This window comes from Seriola lalandi, unplaced genomic scaffold (assembly GCF_002814215.2).
Source record: "Seriola lalandi dorsalis isolate HSWRI2012SDOR001 ecotype SW California unplaced genomic scaffold, Sedor1 jcf7180002054424, whole genome shotgun sequence".
In the NCBI taxonomy this organism is placed as follows: domain Eukaryota; kingdom Metazoa; phylum Chordata; class Actinopteri; order Carangiformes; family Carangidae; genus Seriola; species Seriola lalandi.
Genome location: NW_019524977.1, coordinates 41868 through 61606, shown reverse-complemented (window position 1 = coordinate 61606; position 19739 = coordinate 41868). Strand labels below are relative to the sequence as shown.

At 40.4% G+C, this 19739-nt stretch overlaps 1 protein-coding gene across 6 annotated transcripts in view; it reads right to left on the bottom strand.

Annotated features, from left to right (window-relative positions):
- LOC111658001 (uncharacterized) overlaps nt 1-19739 on the bottom strand; it is a 37104-nt gene that overhangs the window by 6668 nt on the left and 10697 nt on the right. Inside the window, exons 2-10 of one of the 6 annotated variants that reach the window (XM_023410363.1) lie at nt 13632-13847; nt 11803-11871; nt 11571-11591; nt 9401-9564; nt 8120-8228; nt 7327-7431; nt 1773-1892; nt 1141-1292; nt 115-257 (exon numbers count right to left, since the gene is read on the bottom strand). In XM_023410363.1, coding sequence (XP_023266131.1) covers nt 115-257; nt 1141-1292; nt 1773-1892; nt 7327-7431; nt 8120-8228; nt 9401-9564; nt 11571-11591; nt 11803-11871; nt 13632-13847 — 1099 coding nt within the window. The remainder of the gene's footprint in view (nt 1-114; nt 258-1140; nt 1293-1772; nt 1893-7326; nt 7432-8119; nt 8229-9400; nt 9565-11570; nt 11592-11802; nt 11872-13631; nt 13848-19739) is intronic. The other 5 variants (XM_023410365.1, XM_023410366.1, XM_087175171.1 and 2 more) reach the window with 5 other exon arrangements.

Here is a 19739-nt window from a genome sequence, read left to right as displayed (position 1 = left end):
CCCCCAGCGTCTCTGTTACATTAAGTCCAGAGTGTAGAATTAATTTAACATTTCTCATATTAAAAATACAGCTGACAGATTCATTAGTCACATGACTGGACAGTGTTTCCGGACCTAGTCTCTGGTCTGGATCTCGTGGTCGTAGTGACGGGTGTTGTTGTCTGTCTCTTCTTCTGCACCTTCTCTTTAGACAGAGCGCTCTTCTCCTTTTCATTCTCTCTCTCCTTGTCTTTCTTCTCTTTCTTCTTTTTATCCACCTTGAGGAAGGAAGTGACACATACAGTTATAACAGTTATAAAAGTTATAACAGTTCTGACCAAAACGTCAGTATCATCAGTTACTTTAAAACTGGAATGACAGTTTGTTTCTTTACACATGTTATTCAATCATTTCATTGTGAAATTAATATTATTTCTAATATCTAAAATCTTAAACAACAAACTGTAAACACAAACTGATGTTTGACTGTAGATAACAGTTACATATCTACAGAGCAACATGATCATGTGTCAGGCAGCTTTAGCTTTTAGTTGTGCTTTGGTTTTCACCAGCTCCTGAAGGAAACACGTGGCTCCTCAGCTGCTGAACACTCCACTGACGTTTTACTGAAGCAAACAGTTGGGATGGAAATAAATGCTCCACTGTGTTCACAGTTATTAACTGTCTATCATTTTAATTATATTATTTATAATATTTAATACACTTTGGTTTTTAAATTCATCAGTAATCACTTTGGAAGAGATTGACTACTAAAGTTTTGAGAAGATATACACTTTATCTGTCAAGAATAAATCCCATTGTCACAATCATTTCATGGAAAAAGGTAAAAAATATTTCATTCCAACTTTATGAGCAACAGTGTAATTTTCAGGGTCAATGAATAATTAAAGATTAAAGAGGAAATGCATCAGAATCACTTCATTACTCCAGATGTTAAATATAAACGCTCTGAGGCTGTCCGTATGTTGTTTACAAATACTGCACATTAGTAAACACCTGACATGTCTTTGTCTTAAACCATTTATTAAATGTTTATCCAAATATAATGAACGACGCCACAAAAGACCAACTTCACAGTAGGTGTGTGTGTCTGTGGTGTATATGACGTCGCCATGGATACACTTTATTTTCACTCCCTACCGGTGTGGAGTTTCGCCGGCGCTGGCGCTGGGTGATGTCCGGCGTGCTGGCTGAGGAAACCCTCCAGCGCTCCGCGGCGTTCTGGTGCGGGTGGTGATGGGAGCAGGCGTTGAGCGGACTGGCGGAGGCTGAACGGGAGCAGTGGTGAGAGTCTGAGACACATAAACATGCAGAGAGGCGGTGGACCGAGGTCAGGCCCCGCCCACACAGACAGATACACCATGCATAGTGATGAAATTAACTAACCCTAACCTTTTCACTGCTTTTATAAATATTCAGGTTTCTGACTCTTGTCCACACAAAACAAGACTTTCAGATATATTCAGATATTCATATCTGAGAAGCTGTTGTCTGCATTTCTCACCACTTTCTGACATGTTTAGAATGAATGATAATTATCTGTATGATAATCATACAGATAATTGACAAATTAATCAATAATGGACAAAATCAATTCCACCACAAGGTCTGTTTCTGTGTTGGAAAACTGGACAAACTCAGATAGAGATCGTGTGGTTCTGAATGGACCTGCAGGTGAAGTCGTTTTCTGTCAGGCCTGAACGAAATGAAAAGATCAATCAAAGAGATGGGTGGGGGTGGAGGGGTGGGGGTGGTGTGTCTCTCACACTCACGAGAGTCGCTGTTGTTGAGGAGAGTGGCGGCGCTGCGACTGCGGGCCAGGAAGGACAGAGTCGGCGTCATGAGCCTCTCCACGATCCGACTCTCCCACGGACTTAGACGCAGACTGCGGGCTGACACAAAAGGGAGCTGTCAGTGTTACTGTACACACACACACACACACACACACACACACACACACACACTGACTACAGTCTGGATTCATGTGCTGCTGAAAACATCATAAAAACTTGATTCAGGAAGTCGAGGTTAGAAACTCAGATGTTTCAGGTTCTGACAGAAACAAAGAAGAAAAAACTTTGTCTCTGTCAGAGGAAAATAAACGAACATGTCTCATATTCAGAAAGAAAATCCTTGAGAATTTCTAAAAGCGTTCTGGGTTAAAATGCAAAAACTGTACAGATCTTTCCATCAGCACCTGAATGCACCTTCAATTACACAAACACTTCTTACATCACTGCTGCTCTGGAAAACAAATCTCATTGGTTGCTTTGGTCAATCAGGAGGTGGAGCCAGTTTCAAATTTGATATTGAAAAATAAACAGTAATAATGCTCCACTGAAAACACAGTCAGCCTTTTCAGAAAAAACAAGGAATAAATAACAAAATATAAAACGAGTTGAAATAATTAAACAGTCAAAATGGAGAGAACTCTTTTTAATTCATCTTTAAATTTGTGACATCCATGATTTACAAAGGCTAGCAGGCACGCTAACTAGCTTATATACAGTAGTAATTAACTTGCTATTAGCTAGTAGGACATTTTAATTTAGATTTGAGTTTTGTTTGTTATTGTTGTTGTTTTAAAATCATAACTGTAACTGTAATGAAAGGGCTGCCATAATGTTGCTAATAATCCCATATTACACAGGAAAACAGTGAGTCTGAACAACCGCAGTAAGTAAAGCAGGTCAACACTGAACAACTTTTTTTTACTGTCTGTATTTGTTTTCACTTCCAAATATGTTTGAATAAATAACTCAATGATGAACTTCGTTAACTCAGTAAATTGGTTTAATAACAGACGTAACTGAGGAACATAGATACGTCTTTTAGCTCCAACCACTGAAATGTCTTCCATCCAGTGAGATTATTAAATGTCTACAACATGTTTGTGTAAGTGATGCTCCAGTCAGCGAATCAGAGACGATCAGACATCAGAGGTGAAGATGAACGGCTGAACTTTAGCCCACATGTCACACACACACATTAGATAATAAAACACAAAGTTAACGTTCATTACTTACCACTGAAAAAACACATCACACAAACACCACAGTTCACTCAACTGAACCTCAGTCAAATCCAATGCAGTGAAAGGCCTTTCAGTTCAGGTGAGTTCAATTAGTGCTGTTTGTCCCACAGGCAACACACACTCCTCTGACCTTCACACCATCTGATGTATGCTGTGTGTTATACTGAGCGTCATGTGATGAAGACTCAGCACATACGATGTCCAGCAGGAATTAACCCGATGCATTGTAATGATGGATGGAAGAACAGCAACACACGCCAATAACTCATGAGCAAAGCAAACTTCATGTCAGAGTAATCTGTGAGACTTTGAAGAGAAATCAGTCTGAAAATATTTGTCAGAAACTATAGTCGTCTGTATACGAATTTTATAAAGCACAAGACAAATACTAGAAAACCCAGAGATGAAAGAGACAAAAAAAAAGTCAGAGTGAGACCTCACACTCTGAGACTCTTCACAGAATAAATGAAGAGTGAGACCTCACACCCATAAAGAGGAACTCAGCTGAGTCTGAACGAGACAAACTGCTGCACTAACGAACGTTTCACCTGGAGAGAGTGAAGTCCATTTACTCAGCTTCTCTACCTAAATACAGTATCAGATACTTTACACTAATAATAAGCCCTTTTATGGTATTTTATACTTCTGCTTTACTTCATGTCAGATTAAAATATTCTGCTTTTAACAGCTTTATTTACTAGTTACATTGAAGATTTAGAATTTAATACAAAACATGATGATTTGTTTCTAAACTTTTAAACTCCATTTTCTAGATAAAACTCAGTTGAACCTCAATGAGCTACAACATTAAATGTTTCTGAAACATAAACCCTTTAACATTCCTCCTTTATCTACTCTTAAAATGATGTTTTATTATTATGTATGACAGTATCAGGTATATCCTAGCTCAATCTCTTCATTAAAGCAAAATGATGTTAACTCTGAGTGAAATATTCAGACCCAGTAATATTCCTATTACCATATTATCATATTTATTTCTCTAAACTTCAGCCTGTCTTGTTTCACGTCTTTGGAAACTTTGGGATCTAAAAAAACTTTGTAAAGCTGAACAGTGTTTGGCTGCTGAGTTTGTTTCAACTGACCAACCAGATGATTGATTGATTCGATAATATAATATGAAATGATTTGATGATATAATATATAATAAAACATATCAGTGGCAGCAGCCATTCAACTGCATAACAAATCATTTTATTGTTGGTGCTTTGAGAACATTTTTCTGGTAATTCTTCTGAACTTTGTTACAAATAAAAGTCTTTTTTAACTCAGAGTATTTAACATAGTTGTACTGATACTTTCACTACAGGGACAGTTTGACATTGTGTTTAGTTTCTTGCCGAGTGAGACAGGACGAATGATCCCACTCTCATATCTGTCCATTCCACATGTTTCTGACTGAATAACATCTTGTAGGTTTTGTTGCCTTATTTTGCTGCCACATCCTTTAAAAGGCTCCACAGTAAAATACAACAGAAAACACACGAGTTGATAAGTGACAACAACAAACAGAATAAACCATCAACACCAGATCTAATAGATCACGACAGGAAGTCCAGTTTGTGTGGACTTCCTGTCTCATCACTTCAACAGACAACATGCTGACGACTTGAGCTTCTGTTCAATGCTCTGATGTGTCACAACATGAAACCTATAAACAAGAATGACGACAGTGCAATCACAATAGAGCTGCCGAAGACGACACCAGGGGCCAGACGCATAAAACTTATAGAGAATTATAAAGCCGTGCGTTCACATGTTTCCTCTTTCTAAATCTCACTCACATGTGAACGAGCCTCATTTCCACTCCCACTATTCTCCATAAACGGATGAAGGCTCTCCCTTAATCAATCAGTTTGTATAAAAACAAGTGATCAGACACTGAGAAGAAAGACGAAGAAGAAGAATTTCACTGATTGTGACACTGAGGTAAAAACCTGCACCAGTTTACTTTATTACAATCAGTCTAATGTAAAGTCCTGTTTTACCCTGAACGTCATTTATTGGGACTAGAGAATCTTAACGAGGCTCCAGAGGTTCTAACACTGTGATTGGTCAATATTGAAATAGTGTCGAGCAGTTACACAATGACTTACAATAAATAATAAGGACATGATACACAAACACAATTATTTAAGTTTAAATCATTAATGATGTTAAAACAGCAAAACCTATAATGATTAAGCTCCGTGAAGCTGCTTATTTTATTTTATGTTAAATTACGTGTCTCGGCTTATTTTGTATTTTCACTGTAACTTGGTCACATGGTCAGAGGAATGAGTGAGGTGTTTATAAAGACCAGACACCTCGTTTTTGTGCTTACGTATCATTTATGCATCTGGTTCCTGGTGTGAGTTTCATTGTACTAACACTAGAAACAGACTGTCCTTCCTCATACAACAGCTCATGCAGTCACCTCTGCTGCACACTGGATCTTTTTCACGACATGTTTTATGACTAACTGATAACCCGACTACCTCCCTCCTGTTGCTAGGCAACAGTGTTTTCCCTCCTCCTCTTCTCTCTCCAATGCGGCAAGAGGAGGCTGAGCTGCTGCCTGGTGATCGACTGTTCACCTGGAGATAGATTGATCTATCAACGTCAGCTCCCTCCTCCACACTGAGTGTTACACTGAGCATCTCCCCACACAGAAATATGATTCTTTCATGTGTCCGCAGTATCTGTGTTACTGATGATCCAGCAGGAAATCTGAGTCTCTCTGTGAGCCGAACTGCTGATTGCACTGTGGGTGTTTCAATCTATAATGACACGTGTTATGAGACGTGACGGATCTGAGATGAAGACAGAGCTGATTATGTCCATGTGGCAACTCAGGAGTCTGATGAAATGAGTTTGATATAACAGGTTCATTTAAATATTTAAATCTATGAATCTGTACTGCTGCCACCATAACCAGAAACCTGCTGCCCATTTTCATTTTACAGCATGAAAGATTTTCAATTTTAACAAGTTTTTCACATTATAACAAGATATTTGTTGTTATTACTACTAACTAAATTATTCAGTTTTTACAAGAAACATTTTCATCAACTTAATAACATAATAAATAAAAACACATTTTCTGGAAAATGGAAAATAAAAGGCCCCATTGCTCCATTCAGTACACTACACTAGTGCTACAGCCTCACTCGGTCTGGTATTACCAGTAGCTAATGATGGCTAACATTAACAACCATCACATAATTATTGGTTGATAGTAACTACGATTACTGAGCCAGTTTTTACTGTTCTGCTACATTATCTTGTATCATGTGACTGATGTTACAATTTCTCTTAAATACCTACGAAACTAAAGACACCTGAGCTTCATGTTTCGTGCTAATTAGCAACTACTAAAAAACTGGACGTTAAACATTAGCCTATACCTGCTAAACATGAACTCGTTAGCATTCAGCTCAAACTCCACTGCTGCTAACATGACTGTAGACTTAGTCTTGTTTGTTATAACAACATATCAACTTATTTTATGATGAGAAACGTTGTGAAAAGTGTATGATATAACAAGATAAAGTGAAATATTGTTATGACAAGAAAAGTTTCTTGCAGAATAATCTGAATAATCTGTACAATAATGTAGTAATAACAAGAAAATATGTCATAACAACATGGACAGTATGTTGTTATAATGTAAAGTGGTTTGTGTTAGAATGAGACATTTTTCATGTTAAAACAAGAAACTGAGCAAATGACTTTTTGGCATGTTGTTAAATAACAAACCAAGGAAGAGAGACTTAATCTCTGAGTAAACATGCTAAAGATTTAAATAAGATAATACATAAAACCATATAATATCATCCATGTGCATTAATAGCAACTGAATACTGGGTTCATTTGCAACAGTCACACTAAAATATCCAGCACCACACCACACCACACCACCGACAGTAAAGTGGAGGGGGAAGATGTGAACTTATAAACCTGAGAAACACATGAACCAAAAACAACATGTCATGTCACATATATGACTCAGTGATGTTGAGGTGAAAGGAGACTGATCAAAGATGCAGAGGAGACTTAAATCAATGACAACCACCAACTGAAATTAAAAAACCACGATGCAAACGAGACCGATAGCGTGAGAAGAGTGGGGGAGTAAATGACGAGTCACCAAGCACAGGCAGGCAGGCAGGCCACCAGAGACCACAGTTATAATAATTATAACAGAAAAGATTGGGGGGGGGGATGAAGAGGAGAGGGAAGGGGGGAGGGAAGAGGAAGAAGCCTGGTGGACATTGACGTGGGGTCGTCCTTACTTCTGTTGGGGGAGTTCCAGAGCGTGGCAGAGGACTTGGACAGCCTGTTGTTAATGACAGGGTCCACCTGTCTCGGCAAGTTGACCGTGGAGGCCGAGCATCTGCCTGCACCAGAGAGAACGCAACACACAACAAGTGTTCACAAGGACCGACTCCCCGGTCTGGACCTGGAGCTGAGCAGAGGCTCACTGTCCTCTGAGCTCATACTGGCTTCATTACAGTTTAGAGGGAGGTTCATTTGAATTGAGACAAGGGGGAGAGGGGGTGGAGCTCTGAGGAAAGCGTGGGAGGGGTGTGGTATAGTTAGACATCACATCTTTTTCTTTTGAATATCACACGCTTTCACACACATTCAGGATCTTCCACACTTTGACCTCAGCGTCACGGGTCCAAGAGAAGCCGCCGTCACATGTTAGATGCCAATAACAGGACAGTGTGAAGAGGGACATGATCTCACAGCTCTGTGGAAACACTGCTCACACCGCTGACGGCTCCTCTTCCTCTCATCACTTTGAAATGGTCAAAACTGGTTCTCAAAACCAATTTTGCCCCAAAAACAGAAACATTCACTGAAGAATTAAAAGGTTTAACTTCATAAATTACAGTGTGGGTCATGTGACCCTGCTGCCCCGCCCTCATGACATCAAACCCTTCACGAGCTATTTCCTTGAATTGCATCAGTTGGACCAGTGAGTCAGTCTGTGCAGCGTTGAGTTACAGTGAGGAGGTCACACATTCCTGTCATTGTATTTTCTGTCAGTGTCCTTGTGGTAGTGGTTCAAATGAAACTCACTTTCTCTGCGGGAGGTCTGGTTGAGTCCGCCGGCCCAGGACCACCTCTGCTGGCGGATCTCGGCCCATGTCTTCTTTGTGGACCTCTTGATAGCTGCCTCGTATCTCTCCTGGAGAGACACAGACACAACTGAGTCAGTGTTTGCACATTTAAACCCATCACAGATCATTGACAGTTTAATATAAGCTTATTGATAACACGTGTATGATATCACATTAGCTTAGCTTTGCATAAAGACTGGAAACAGGGGGAAACAGCTAGCCTGGCTCCTGAGACTTACTTTCAACTGTTTGAAAAATAACAGACAGATACGTCTACCTCTAAACATGAGAACAGCACTTTCCTTTGATTACGCCGCTTTCTGATTGACTCTATGGATTTACTCAGCTGACCTGTGGCTGAAGTGTAATACAGTGCGCTCTGTATGTGCGCTTGTGTGTAGGGATACGGTAGATCAGCAAGTGCTGTTTTCAGGAAGATAAAGAGCTGAAAATATTCTACATGAAGCTACATTTAAACAGATATTGGATTGTGTCGGTGGGTGTTTATAAAAGTATCTGAAACACGTTTTTTCTTGTGGCCCCGCCCACAGCAAGACATCACTCTGCCACGCTGCCAGTGCCCTCATCGCCTTTCTAACTGGGAGCATACTGAACAGAATCTAGTGCAGGTAATGTACAGAATATTCATGACTACAACCCCACGTCAACAAACCCGAACTATCCATTTAAGTATATTTCCTAAAATGTCAAACTATTGCTTTAACATTTACTTGAATGAAACAAACTGCATAGAAGGGAAAAAGCTCTTTGTTAGATCTGCTTACACCTCAGGGGTCTGTGCAACAAATGACAAGAAGTCACAAGAAGACATTTAACTTGAAGAGGTCTAAGGCCAAAGAGGTTGTAAACCACTGCTGCGATCAATAAATGTCAACTCCAACTCCAGCCAAAGAAAAATCTACATTCACTACCGTTTGGAAACTTGGCATCACATCTGATATTCAAGATGGGACCGAATCCCTGTTGCACAGGCAGTTTTCCAGTGGTCAAAATTGTGCTAAGCATTAGGCTTGAATACACCTTGGCAAAGTGTTGAATTTCCACCCTGACTTCTACTAACACTGAATATTTTGGAGAGGCTGTGTGAATATTTGCTCATGGGCAAAACACCAACAATTTCACATTAAAATCACATTAGCTCAGTGCTAATAATTAGAAACCATAACTCATTCATGACAAACGTCATGCTTCGGTGGGTTTGCATTAAATGTTGTTGCACCTTGTTCTTCTCTAGTTTCTGTCTCTGCTTCTCCTCCAGAAGAGCTCTGCGTTTCTCCGCCTTCAGCCGCTGCTCCTCCAGCTTCCTCCTGCGCTCCTCCAGCTGACTCTCCCTCAGACGCCGGGCTTTCTCCTCCTTCTCCAGCCACTGGGCTTTCTTCGCCGCTGGGGGGTCACCACAGAAAGAGAAGTCGACATTTAGACAGAAAAGAGACATTTTATCAAGCTTTGTTTAACCAGGTAATTCCCACTGAAGTTAGCAACCTTTCACGACCCGGTCAGGAAACATCTATACAAGTTTTATACAGGACAGCACAAATAAAAGAACCAAAGAACAAGAGGCAGGTGAAAGAACACAAAGAACGAAACAAATGTTATTATTAAGGAAGATAAAATGAGCAAAAATCAGAGACGATTAGTAAAGAAATCATTCGCCACATAAGGTTTCTGATGTTTGTCTGAGATATTTTCTTTCTTTCTTTAAAGTTTTCATGTTTGTAACCTCATGGTGGCGCTAGAGTGAAATCTGAAACAACACCAAAGTCAACAGGATTCATCCTCTGGGGACCATAACTGACATTTGCTTTAGCCATGCAGCTAGCTGGCTAAACCATTAAACATAAGTTATCAAAAGGCACAATGAGCCAGTATTTGTGTAATGTAGTCATTAAAAAGTGATTTAGTATTGATAATATAATGTGCTTTCCCGAAGTTAATTATTCACATGTAAGTGTGTAATCATTCAGTGTTTCTGATAAACCTCAGCCACCATCCCCCAAACAGATGGAGGACTATGTGTTGATTTGTCCTGATAACTGTAAATAAGCCGAGGTTTCCCACTGTGTTTTACTGCAGCCTCCAGCAGATGCCAGTTTCCTTGCACATCCAAGCTGTGACAATTAAACAGCAATGAATCCTCTCACATTAAACAGCAGCTGTGTCGCTGTATATTATAGATTTACATTTTTCTCATCACATTTAGATGAATTTGCTTCCACAACATATTTTTAACAGTGAAAAGCTCAGTATGGAGAATGATGTGGGTGGTTACATGCTGGATCTGTATTATGTCATAGGTATGTTAGACAGTATTAAAGCACATGTCAGCGGATTGAGCTCTGTGAGGAAGCAGCAGTGAGGAAAAGACGTGTTTTGTATTTAGTTCAGTTTTCTGCAGCTCATCTTCACTAATGAGCCAAAGAAGCTGTGAGGTACGAGCCTCATCGACAATGACAAAGCCTTTCTCACTCCTCCATAAATCCAATCCCTGAAAAAATCCAATTATGCCTGATTCTATTCAGCAGAATTGATATGCGTTTGAGTTTTACATTCTCATTTTTGAAGAGATATACATTCTGCTGTTACATAACAACAAGGCTCAGTTCTTCACAATATGTTCAGATTTATTTAAAAACACATTCAGCATCATGTTTGTGACCTACATGCCGTGACGTGCATCCTGTTTTCAACAAACTGCTCAACATGAAAAGAACCTGAACATGGCACCATGCAATTACACACAGAAGCAGAATGCAGCAAACTGAACTGATCTCAGAGCTGAAGCTGAGGAAACCCTGAGAGGAAACCTGGTGCAGCATGGCCGCATTATTGATGCTAATGAAAGTAGTAATTAAATCTAATCTGTCTGAGAGGCCTGCTCTCAGTTCATGGTAATGACTGCTCATTTTTCACGCCAAGTGCCTTGGGCTCCGAGGGACGTCTGCAGGGAAACGCCCACTAAATTCTGCTCTGATTGGCTGCCTCTGCTTTTGGCCTTTCGTCCACAGGGAGAAACCCTGTGTTTGAAAACTAGAATAGTCTTTCAAGACTTTGGGCTAGAAAAATATTTTCATAAGAAGAAGCTCTATTCTGCAGCCACAAAGTAAAACCATGATTATATGTGTGGGACGTGCAGCTGGAGGCAATGAAGGAAAGTCAAAACAAATTTAAACTTTACATCAGCAGAAACATTCAAGTGAAAAGTGAAACAGCTGAGAGTTCACAGGGTTCGTGAGCTCCACCTGAACAATGACAGAAAAGCAAATAATCGATTCATGGAGGAAGAAGAAAGGGTGCAAGTGTTCGGGCCGGAGCAGCGGGAAATGAAGGAAATGGGTTTCCCATCACAAGTTTGACGCTGCGAACGCTGAGGGTTTCAATGAAGCCCTTACCTTGCAGCTGAGTTTGCTGTTCTGAGAGCCGTGCAAGGAGAAACAATAAGAGAGTCAGAGCAGAGAGTTGATACCAGGTTAAACAGAGAATAGAATAGAGGTTTGTGCATGCATCAAGTGAGTGACAATAAATTCACGCTTCATGCATCACAATCAAATTTTATGGAGGAAAATCCAATTTGTTGAAGGTTAAAAGAGAGATTTTTAATGTCTGTGTTTCATCATTTCCTACCGATGTATCTGGCCCTCTCCTCCCTTCGCTCCTTGGCAAGTTTCTGACGTTGCTCCGAGCTCATTGAATCTATAGGGAAAAAATACAAAGCTCTCAGTTATGACCACAGGGCATTATTACGATCATTATGATTGTATATCCCATCAGGCCTGGGAAAAAGTTAAGAGTTGTTCTCCAGCCAAATACAATAAGGATCAAACTGCCTCCACTCTTACTGGAAATATAAAACCAACATTATCTGAGCTAATTGAGAAAATTACTCAATTATTAACTATAGGTATGAAATAGACACTTTTTAAATTAGAAAACATTCAGACTTAAGGACATTTTAAATCAGAACTGAAGGATTCAATTCATTGATTCAGTTTCAAGGTCAAAGCAGCTCTGTCTCTTCCACACTACATGTGTATCTTTAACTGTGAGGTCCACCTAGTTTTCAGCTGTCCTCATCTGCATTGACAGTCAGAGTCCTGGAGTTTACAGAAGGATGTGTGTCGCTCATTCATTCTTAAAAACTGGCTGAAAAGCCACAACTGGAGACTGAAACCCAGGACCCCTGGGGGGCCTGCTGAGCCCGTCTCCTTTTGTGGTTCTTCTTGGCACTATGTAATATGTATGCCGCGTATTCTCAACCAATCACAGAGGGCCCTGCAGCCCTTCCGTCTCCATGGCAACCTGAATTTCCTCTGTCCCTCCCTCCCCACCTTTGGGCCCCACACGGTTCCGGTCTGAGATGCAGAGAAAAATAAATCTCACAAGCCGGGGGGGCCCAGGCCACCAATACGTCACTTAATGCACCGGTTCCCCACCCCCCAACCCCAGAACACCCCTACCCCTCCACTGTCAGTCTCCCTTCACACTATACAAATGACGATTTGGCTTTCGGCCACAACCATCTGTCTGCTGGGAATGATTCAATCCAATGACTTCTGTTGAAAATCATTCATGAATCCAACTGAATCTAGACTTGGAGTATAGATTTGTCTGCGAAGGTCAAAGTGAATTTGTTTTTCAGAGAAAGTTGGAGGCGGCAGTGGATCATTGGAGCAACTGAACGATTGACAGGAAGCAGATTTTAATCATAAAACAATAATAACACAGTCTGAAGCAGTTACAGACTGATACAGTCACACAGTCACACTAAGCAGCTGTAAGAGAAAACGCTGACTGTACATTTTACACAAAAACTAAACTGAAATTAGAAGAATCGTAGAGGAAGTTCAATATTATTTATTATGTATATATTGAGTTAGATTGTCTTACTTTTTGTTGTTGTGTTTTATGTTGCTCTTTATGTTTTGTATTGTTTTGTTTGTGTTTGTTCTTTTGAGTTTGAAAAATTTGACATTTCAGTTTACTGGGCCTGTCCAAAGACTTTTGTCTACTTTGGGGCTGTTGTTATGGTGTGTGTTAAGCTGGGTAAAGTTATATATATGTATATGTAGAGTATATGTAGAGAAAGACAGAGAGAGAGAGAGAGAGAGAGAGAGAGAGAATATGGAAATGTGATTGTTGTAGAAGTACTTCACTGGCCTCAATCATCCAAAAAAACATGAACTCACTGGTAAAAACCTGTGCTCACAAGCTTCCACCTTCTCACTCTGCTTTTATATCTTATATTATTATTATTATTATTATTATTATTATTTCTTTTGTGACTTTTTTGATTTCAGTGACTGACTGAATCAAGTTTTCCTCTCGGGGTCACCATAGCTGACTCTCACTGGATTCTGTACCAGAGTCAGACAGGACACTCAGTGCTGCCTGTGGATATTACTCATGAGACACATATAACAGATACTGAACGACAGAAACATCCATAACGCTACCTTTCTTGGGCTGAGGGCTGCTGCTGCCACATGGGGTGGAGGGCCTGACGTCTGTCTTGGAGGAGGCATCTGTTTTGGTGGGGGTCTCGGTTTTGGGGCTGGAGTCTGTTTTGGAAGAGAGGTCCGTGACGGCCGAGTCGTCTGGGGTCAGAAGGTCTTTCCCTAAAGACTTGTCTCCGTTCTGGATGGACTGAGACTCTGTCTGCAGGGGCAGAGCTGCAGGATGGAAAGAGAAGAAGACAGCAGGTTAATAAAGTAACAGAGATCATCCTGATGATCCATGAGTCCAGTTTGTTCTGTCGCTGCTGCTTTTTGTCTAATGTGAGACGTCTTCCTGTTGTGTGTTCACTATAAACCTACGGTGGCTTCATTAACACAATGCTCTTGCTTCATTAGAAATCATTAACATCTCTTTCATACAGCTGCTGACTTGTGGATGCTACACTTCCCCCTGTGTCCCTAAAGGTCCTGCAGAGAAAAGGCTTCCTGTCAACAGAGTCAAACACACCAGCAGCAGGGGAGATGAACGTCTTGGGAATAAAACAGCGAAGAAATAAAATGGCGTGTAGCCAAAGCAGCAGATTAGCAGTAAAATAAAAAGGATGGAGAAGCTCAGATACACATTGAATTTTCCTAAAGGGGAAGATGAAAACATGGAGATTGTGTAAAACTTTCTTCCCTAAAAAGAAGAAATACTTACATAGTGATTATCACGGGAATAATTAACACTAGATTTGCTTAATTATCCCAACGGAGCCAAATGATCTGTAAATTCACTGACTTCACCGTCGGGCACAAAATGCTCCACATGAGGATTTTATAAGATTGTGGGTGAGTGTTAAAAATGTCTCTCTGACTCAACATCACCACTTGTTTAGATAAATGTTTTTAATCAATGAAAAGTTTCAGAATTAAATATTTGTTAAATTAATTTTTACAACTACATTTCCTGGTTCCAGCTCCTCCCCAGTTTGATCATTTTTGGACTCTGGACTTTGTGAAACTGGTTTGAGGGATTTCACAGTTATTGACTTTTCACAGACTGAACAGTTAAAACGGTGTCTAAGGCGTTTCAGTGTTGTATTTACAGAGTATGAAGATATCCTGAACTTTAATCCACAGTATGGATCAAGATCCAAAGAAATACATGTAAAATTGGTGGTGAAGCCCTGACCCTACTCAATAAGTCGAGAAAATGAATAATTAACTGAATTATTAAAAAAGAAAATACTCGTTAGTTGCAGTCCTCGATTTAACATCATGTTTTCTGCAACATTTTAAAAACTTCCTTACATGAGCACCATTCATGTCTCCACCCAGATCCAGTCATGAGGCCAGACTTCCTGACCTGTGACCTTTACGAAGGGTGACAAAGAGAGAGAAAAGCCACAAAACACATCCTGTTTTAATCCCCGCTGATACCGTTCCTCTGCTCAGCTGCTGCTTGTCCGAGTCTTTCCTCCCTTCAACGTCACGCTGGAGACATTGATGACAAACTGTACAGAGCTGCAGTGACGCGAGGAGGGAGGACAGGGAGCGAGAAGGAGCAGGAAGGAAGAGAAATTCTTCTACAAGGACATGAGAGATTTACAGAGAAAGGAGAGCTGGAGGACAATGAGAGAGCAGAATGGTGCAGTGCTGTTTTTGTAATGACAGGAGAAAAAAAGGATTTAAGAAGACAAAAAGAGATAAAGACTGAAACACAGAGGCACAGAGCTGGAGAAATAATGAGCAGGGAGCTCAGAGATACTGGGGGAGGAAGGTGAGAGGCTCCACTCCACTCAGCCAACAATGGGCAGATGGAGTGAGACGCTCAGACCCGTCCAAACGCTCACCGAACCACAAAAATCACAGATTAACACTGGGCTCCTCTCCAACTGCCCCCACTGTACTTTAACACAGAGCTTAATGGCAGCACAGGCTGCACTACGGAATACTAATGGAGGAATAATAGGATGTGTTTGGATAAGAGAGAAACCTGAAGAAAAAGATCATCATCAAAAGGATCATGTTCAGACAGGACGGACTACCTGATGCTGAAAAAAGGATTAGGATTTGGCAAAAAGAGGATTGCAGGTCTCGTCCTCACTGGAGGAGATTACTTATTCGCAAGTGTGGCTGACTATCTGAATCTGATCAGTTTACCAGCCTTGTATGGCTGAAAGAGAAACGGTAAGAGACCAAAAGAAGGAACGATCATGATGACTAAGATCAGCTGAGTTCCTAGACTCACAGTATTGTAGCTAAAAGACAGACAAGTCAAGTCAAGCACATTAGCAAGTGGTGCTGATCACACTGCCACCATAACAAAACATTATACACATCAGACAAATGTAGTAAATCTAGAGACGAGACAACAATCAGTTTTTTTTCATTCTGTGGTTTGCATGTTTCCTATCATCATTGGTTGATTATGGGACAAATGCAATTTCCATGTTTATAGGGAGGAATACATTGAACCTTGTAAAAAAAAGACTCACTGTCTTTCTTTAAGTAGAAAGTGTCCAACACTTACAGGAGAAGATGATTGTTAGAGACACTCCTTTCTCTCTTGCTCTTCCATTATGTATCTCCCAAATATCTATATATTGCACTTTGTGCTCTGGACTGTGTCTAGTTTATTGTAATGTTGTAATTGTAATGCCGTTAAACCAATAAGTGCCGGAACGAAAAGCTAGGAAACTAGAAACAATGTCAGAGGACCAGATCCCTCATGTGAGTCTGGTTTATGTTGCACAGTTCACTCAAACTAGTTATTACCATGAGTGCAGGGGGGGTATGGGGGTTGTGTGCAGCACTTGAATAAATGAGCTACAGTTCAAACCTTTGAAAGAAGAAACTGAATATTCTTGTCTCACAAATGAACATTTAATTCATGAGCAATAAAATGCAGCTTTGCTCAATTCAATAAACTCTACTGCTTCACTCTAACTTGGTCTGATGTGACCTGCAGCTTCAGACAAACCTCAGATAGATTCTGCTGAGTAACTAGTGTTACTGAGGCTCTTCATCTTGTGACTCTTTGGACCGATCCCAACGTCCACCCTCACAGACTCTGAGGCGCGTTCCTAGTGAGTCCATGAGGGTAAAACCATCAGGTCCATGAGGGCTCTCTAGCTGACACTTTGGGCCCTTTAAGACACACTTTCTGTAAGTTACCATGATTACCAGTGGAAGTGTTAAACATAAAGAATAAGTCAGAAGAAGAACAATGAACAAACATGTCAGTACAAACACAGAGACTGAACTGTGTGTAGTTATCTGTCCTATGATGACATGATGATAAATTGCAAATCTGCTTTCATCAGATCTGATCCAACATTATTATTTTAGTTACAAACAAGGAGCAAAGGGAGGAAATTAAAAAAAGTCAAATCAAAAGTTCCAAACACACGTGATCCGTCACAAACTGCTGGGAAGTTGGGATTGGTTCTTTCATTAGGACTCACTTCTTTATACGCTATTAATCTACAGACACTATGTGTGCATTAGCATTCACCGTCTTTTAATTGCCTTTTTCTGGCTACAGCAGCTGCTGTTCAGCAATAGCTGCATAGTTTGACTTTATGTGGTTGACAGAAATGGGTTGAAATCATGAATGCACAACATGAAAAGAAATATTACACCCAAGATGATTCACTAAATCTTTCTGATGGATCTGAAATGTATTTATTCGTCTAGATTAAAGTTTTACCAACACACACACACACACACACACACACACACACACACAGCTCATGGAAGTTACAGTAAAACCCTTTGTATTCAACTGAAAGAATCTGCATCAAAAACTCCTTCTCACAGCCATAACTCAGCCAGACACACATACAGATATGATACCCATCTTTGTAGATTCAGTGTGACTTACACTTTCCCTGGATATTATCATGTCCACTGTGCATCATTAATAAACAACAACAAATTGACTTAGAATTTATCAAAAGGAGATGCTCCCTACAGATTCAGGAGTGATCCTCATGTTTTCTTCACTGTCACAGTAATCCACTGATACATGTCTGTCCATGAGAACATTGTGAAGAGTCACTGCTGAGAATGAGTTTGACTTTATATGGTGCTAAGAAATACAGGACAAATGAAATGGGGCTCAAGTTGTAACAGCATACAGCTAATTGAATCCATGACAACATGACTGTACACTTCCTGTTTACATGTCCCACTGACAATAAGTGCATCTTATACCAACCGCTGAGCTACATTCTAGTTGAATCATAATTATAATATGGGATAATACCTTCATTGAAATGTGTGGCCTTCACATTAATGGTCATGTTTCAAATATAACAACAATAAAGATTCATACAGCCTTTCAGAAACGCTCAGCATAAAGTCAACAAGTGCATCTTATCACATGTGATGAGCTCCATTTAACATAGAAACACAAATTCAGCTTGATGTTCACCCAGCCCCCCACCCCCACCCCTCAGCTCCTCAACCCTCCACAGTCAGCTCAGGTTTCCGTGCCACTGTGACAGACTCCAGGTTTATAAATAGCGATAAGCACCATACTGAGAATGTCGGCCATAAAAGGGGCTGGCTTCTGTGGAGGCACCTCGGGACGGCACAGTGACCACAAACTGCACCATGTGGTGCAGCAGATTGACTGCACAGACAGGGCAGGAAACTTTACTTTGTTTGTGTGTGGGCCACGTTGGCTGGTAAAATCCTAATCCATCGGGCATAAAAACTGTTTTAACCAATAATAGAATCAGACAGGGTACGATGTCCAAATGAGAGCTGGTAACCTGCCAAACTGAAGCCACATCGAGCCACGGATGGTTATGATTGATATTGTAGTTCAGCAAGTACTGCACTGCATTTCCCAGAGTTCCCTTTACAATGCTGCTGAGAAAAGGTGTAAACTTGTGCATTCAGCTGTGGGTTTGATGTGACAGAAATAATGTAGTAAACTGCTGTTTCCATTATCTATGAAAACATGAAATTAATAAACAAAGTCCCTGAATTGCAAGATACATGTATTTTTCTGTTATGTTGGTTTTGTAGTGTGATGTTCCCTTTAAAGGTTATTTATAAGTTTTGCTATTACTACATAGCTAACGTTAGCATTGTTAGCACAGCTGTTTACTCACCAGTCTAGAAGAAACGTTTTGAGTTTGGCATCAAAATTAATTTGTTTACTCACCAACAGCTGTCTCCAAAGGTGGAAAGCAACCCTCTTGTTTTTCTTCTATTTCTATCACTTCTTTTCATGTACTGAAGTTAGCATGCTAACAAGCTAGCCCCGGCCTGGTCAGACTGTCTCATCACTTTCCGATACTGAGTCACTGTAGTGCCATATCTGCCCTGAAAAAGCAGCTGCTCAGAGGACACATTAAAGCATCTTGTGGTGTAAATGCAACAATGGCGAAGCTCTTGTCAAAACAGGTAGGTAAACAGCTGTTAATGCTAACGCTAGGAACACACAGGTGCTGCCACTTATTCATTTTCTATGAAGGGGGTCAAACACAGTCATAGATTCATCTAGTTCAAAGCTATGTTAGATAACTGAGATTAGTTTAGCTGAGCTCATCAGCTCAGCCACATAGTAAAAAAACTACATCTTTAAGGGGTGTCATGGCAACCTAGTGATTAAGATGGTGACATACTCAAAGTTGCTCATTTCAGTATTAAAATTGAATTCAATTTAATTTTGTCAAACTTTTACTCCTGTCTACAGCTGCTGGGGATGTATGTATATATTCTAGAAAGATTTATTCCATACTGTAAGATTAAGAATGTAACATCAAAAGTTTGTCTCATTGTAGCTTCAGCAAAAAGAAAAATATTAAAATCAAACCACCCCTTCAATCAGTGAGCCCCATGTGAAGCAGGTCACAATCTATTGTTTGGAGTAATGTGCATGAGATTGTGTTAATGCGTGTGTGTGTGTGTGTGTGTGTGTGTCTGTGTGTGTGTGTGTGTGTCAGTGTGTGTGCGTCTTTGTGATGAGTGGGACATGTTGGATCTGGGTCAGGCCAACCTCAGGAATCCCTGGCATCCACGTTTCCCCTGCACATGTTTATACAGCAAATGTGTCTTTTGTATGTGACTACGTCGTCCACATGAGGACTTAAAGGGAAGAGTGTATGT